A 5,106-nucleotide genomic window follows, 5' to 3' on the forward strand; every position below is an offset into this window, starting at 1 on the left:
TGCGAATAAAGCCGGACTACAGTGGGAGTGGAAACGGTCGTCACCTGAGCGGAAATAGTTGGGGCCCAAGGACGCCCCTATTGGCTAGAAAACATATTACGTCATAGGCGCAGCGATGCATTACCAGGTGACAAGATGAAAATACTCCATTCAAGCCTAATCTTTTAAGTGCTGAGAGGACTTTGTTTATTACCAACAGGCAACAGTATACATTAAAATACTGTGTATGTTTTCTCATACACATTGGACAACCAAAATATCTGCACATGGATCTGCCAATCTGGTACATGAAAAACAAGTCTCAGTGATTTCCTCTCAGGACAAAACAACACAGTTTGAACTCATCCGCTGGTTTCTCTCAGTCTTCTTGAAAACGGTGCCTGTATTCAAATCTTGTGGTGTCTCGTCTGAAGCACAGTAGCATTCTTGATGGATGTATTCAAACATGCCATTTTTCCTTGTCTCTTGATTTGTAATGGCATCATGTGAGCTTGCTCACAATGGCTTGGTTGAGAGAGTTCAGCTGATTTGTCCATTTGTCTAAAGCTGTGTAGCGAGCCCCTCCTCTCTTCTGGTAGTCTAGTTCTAATAGCTGGTTGACTTGGTCGATTCGCCCGTGGATTGTGCTGGAAAACAAACAAAATCATAAACAGCGAGCTAAATAACAGCTAAAACTAGCAGCCAGGTCTGCACTTCTTGACATAGGACAGAACAATTGTATTTACTTCCGGTTTCTATTGAATTATAAATCAAAGGAATAGTCACATCAAAAGTGTCGCTGTTCACCCTGTTTTGTAAGGGCAGTAAGGAACACCTAAATAATAAAAGTGACATATTTATTTACTCTAACTGCAGCTGGGATAGGCTCTACGCCCCCTGTGACCTAAAGAGGGACAAGCAGTAGAAAATGGATGGAGGATGTATGGATCGTGTAAGGCAAAAAAAAAAAAAGATACGTACTTATCCAAAATGCACTGGACCAGCAGACTTTCCACATCACAAACATCAATATTCAGCTCCTGAGAGACACAACAGTGGGGAGGTAATCATGTAGATTGATATTATGTAAATTTACATTAGTAACAAAGTGCTCATTTGCGTCTTAAGATAACAAAAACATTAGAGCAGTCGGGAAAGAACACCTGAGTCACATCAGTAAGTGGTATTGTTTCCTGTACTCCACCCCAGCCTGAAGTCCATGTTATCAATTTGCCTTTACAATAGGGCTGGGTGATTAAATGAAAAATAATCAAATCTGACATTTAAAGCTTCTAAGAGACAAAACTGTTGTGTCGGATATTTCAGTTTTTCCTCGCTCGTAATTCTTCTTATTTACTAATAAACACACCATCCCCCTAAAATACACTACTGGTTTTGAAGTTACAAGACAGACAGCCAGATGTCGCAAAAGTGTGAAGGCTTCCAGAAAATCAGAAGTAGCCACATGACACTGTCGCATCGTGTCCCCAACACAGAAACGTCATTGAGGATAACTCCAACAGACCAACGAGCAATTTTTATTCAATATAATTACTAATTGTGAAAAATATAGACACTTTAAAAATGTATGTTTTATTTAACCACTTGGGGTAATTAACCTAAGCTAACCGTTAGCGTGGTTGTTGTATTTTCTGGTTTTGAGAAAATTGCAATTAGCCCCTTTAATCATGATTTAGATTTTGCCATAGTTTCACAGCCTTACCTTATACACCATATAACATTTTATGAAAAATAGGCAGCAAAAGTTGCAAAACTCAAAAAGATTACCTTTGACCACGCATGTCATGCAAGACTTTAGGAACTCAAGATTTTAACAAGGATTATGTTAATAAAGCAAAATCAGATCCAAGACTTTTGTACTCGATAAAAATAACTTTGAAACCGAAAGTTCAAGTTTTGATGTTGAATAAAATAATTAAAAAAGGTGTATTCCAAATAAAAAGTGAACATATTTTTTTTTAGGTTGAATATAATTTTGATTCACAACTAAAATTATTTTGAATGGAGTCTTTATATTCATATATTTTTTTGAGCTTGTGTTTTTTGGAAGATTTTTTTCTGAAGATTCAAATCCTTTTTTTTTTTAGAATCAAATCTTGTTTTTTAAGATTCAGACTCTTGACAATTTTTTTTACGTGGAGCGCGTTGGAAGGACGTGGCCTCATGGCAGACCAATCAGCAAAAGGTTAAGGGGCGTCCCCTATCTTGTTGCCTTCAGGTAACTTAGGAAATTCAGTTCAAACCAACACTTTATATAGGCTACATCATGCGATTATCAATGAAATAAATAACGCCAGTGAGAAGTGAAGGCTGTTTTAGACAGCACAGATGATACATTTTTCATTCAACAGCCAAGCTGTAAATTCCTATTTCCAGGCAGCACCGTGAGTGTCCCGTAGTGATCTGCTCGCCACTTGCCACACCCTGCGCGTGACAGTTTGTAATATTTGATGTGTTGAGCTATTTCAGTTGTTTTGTTGGTTCATTGCAAAATACTGCACATTTATTAATGTAGAAAACAAAGTAATAAATAATTTAGAATGGATGTTGAATAATTTAAGTGAAGCTGTTTGCACATCATTTATATTAATACAGACATAGTTGCAGAGTACAGATCATTCAAATTAATTTATCTCACTTCTCAAATAGAACAGTCATGGCCAAAGAAAAAAGGGAAAAAAGTTGTGAACCAAGAGTCTTACCTTAGAAATAAAAGGGATGTGTATTCTTGTGTATGGTTTGATGAGTTTGATAAGTACTTGAGTTCTAATGTTCCGCAGCAGTTCTGCAAAAAGAAAAACAACTGTATTAGGATCAAGAACATAACAAATGTTGTGTTTAAGTGCTTAATTTTACAAACTACAGACCAGTTTTTCTTACTTCCACATTTAAAAAAAAACTTTAAAATATTACATTTTTTAAATAAACAACACATTTGACAATACATTAATTAAAATGGAACTCTTACAAACAGCCAATACAAATACAGAGCCAACATTTCAACATTTATGGCACTAATCAAAATAACTGAAGAGATTACTAATGCATAGACAATCAGCATATCCCCAGGTGCATGTCTTTGGAGGTGGAAGGAAGCTAGAGAACCCAGAGAACACACGCAGTCACTGGGTGAATTAACCATAACATTTTAAATAACAAATTAAAACGGTATGGCATCAGACGGTTGGTCTTGAATTGGGTAGGAAGCTACTTACCCAAAAGGGAGCAATGCGTGAAGCTAGGTTGCAAGTAAGTCTACTGTGCTAAATATATCTTGCGGACTACCTCAAGAATTAATACTGGGACCTAATTTGTTGAGTCTCTAAACAACTCACATTTGTAAAGGTACAAATGATTTAAAGTTAGTACTATTTTCAAATGATACAACCACATTTTTTCAAAAGACCATACACAAGAGCTCATACAAAAACAAAAGAAATGAATAAATTAAAGAAATGGTTTGACAAAAAAACAGACCATCCTTAATCTAAGAAAAACTAAAACAATGATATGCAGTAACAATAGGAATGTTAGTCAAAAACAAACAAATATATGGCACAGCAATTGAGCAGGTAGAATAAATCATAATTCTAGGTACAATAAAAGATGATCAAATTAGCTCAAAATCCTGTATTAAAAATATATAACAAATTGGCAAGAAACTCTCTTTTTTTTTACACTGAATTTTTATACAGTGATTTTTTTTACACTGAAATTGTCAGCATAATTTGGTATAAAAAAATCAGTTCACAAAATTCAAACACAAAAAATTCTGTTACACAAATTCAGTGTCAAAAAAAAGCTTTGTAATAAAAACACACATTAACCTCCATAGAGAAACACATTATATTTCAACAAGCCATACCTGCTGTCAAAAGCGTAAAGACCGAATGCACAGTTTCTGTCTTCACAATAAAAGTGCTGCTCCATCCTGCCTGCGCTAACAAAATAAGAGTCTCAAAAGGCTAGCGCACACAAGCTAGCAAGCTACGGCGTTTGCAGTCAATTAATTTCTTGTAAAGTGTTTAAAAACGAGTGTGAAGTTATCCACACTTGTGGAAATGTGGAAGTTATTAGCACTACTGTGACTCCTGTCTGATTCCAATCAATGCAAGTCATCAGAATAAGGTAATATACCATCTTATATTATTGTCTTCATGAAAGAAAGTAATGTGTGTCTTAAACATGCTAGTATTTTCATTAAACACCTTTAACATGTTAACAAAAATTGAAGGAAGACATATATATATATATATATATATATATATATATATATATATATATATATATATATAAATAACATGTCTTTCTTCATTCACTATTTCTGCAGCTTAATGCATTTTCATTAATTTCAAAGAAAAATTGCAATCGTTTTTATCTCAAAATCGTGCAGCCCTAGTTCGTAGTTTTTATTCCTTGTTTAGCACTTAACAATACTGCTACATGATGTTTGTCACACAGCTTTTAAAAATTGTAGTTCATCCTCCGTATATTCCGGCTTAAAAAGGTAAGGTTCTGGATCATAATTCTTCCCAAAGAAGTCATCGTTATCTCTCATGAAAATAAAAAAATACACAAATAAACAATATATATACATATATACAAACAAAGGCTCTTAATCTGACTGCTAATGTATGCAGTAACATATTGTGTCATGTCTATATTCTACTATTTTGTCAAAATTATGAGGGACAATCGGTAGAAAATGGATTATTAATCCAACCATCCATTTTGTAACGCCTGTCCCTCAGGGTCACAGAGGTGCTGGAGCCTATCCCAGCCTGATTCGGGCGGAGAGCGGGGTACACTCTGGACAAGTTAATTCAATTCAACAACTTTATTAATCCCTCAAGGGGCAATTCATTTTGAGCAGCAGGTTGTCGTGGTTCGCAAAGCCTACACATGGCCCACAATAAATAGTCAATAAATACATAAACGGTACAACAATGTGAAAAATGTTAAAGTTTAAGAGTCTGAGTGCAGAGGGAACAAATTATATAGAAAAGCGATTTGTTTTACACAGTGGAAGGGCATAACGTCGCCCTGAAGGCAACAGAGAGAATTCACCCGCAAGGACATGCCTCGGGAAGGCTGAAATGCTCTTTG

At 35.3% G+C, this 5,106-nt stretch overlaps 1 protein-coding gene across 1 annotated transcript in view; it reads right to left on the reverse strand.

Annotated features, from left to right (window-relative positions):
- Positions 1-157: 157 nt before the first annotated feature.
- cops2 (COP9 signalosome subunit 2) overlaps positions 158-5,106 on the reverse strand; it is a 26,738-nt gene continuing 21,789 nt past the window's right edge. Inside the window, exons 11-13 of the mRNA XM_061963918.1 lie at positions 2,703-2,785; positions 961-1,019; positions 158-626 (exon numbers count right to left, since the gene is read on the reverse strand). Of these exons, the coding sequence (XP_061819902.1) occupies positions 482-626; positions 961-1,019; positions 2,703-2,785 (287 nt within the window). The 3' untranslated portion in view covers positions 158-481. The remainder of the gene's footprint in view (positions 627-960; positions 1,020-2,702; positions 2,786-5,106) is intronic.

Source organism: Nerophis lumbriciformis, linkage group LG06, assembly GCF_033978685.3.
Source record: "Nerophis lumbriciformis linkage group LG06, RoL_Nlum_v2.1, whole genome shotgun sequence".
Classification (NCBI taxonomy): domain Eukaryota; kingdom Metazoa; phylum Chordata; class Actinopteri; order Syngnathiformes; family Syngnathidae; genus Nerophis; species Nerophis lumbriciformis.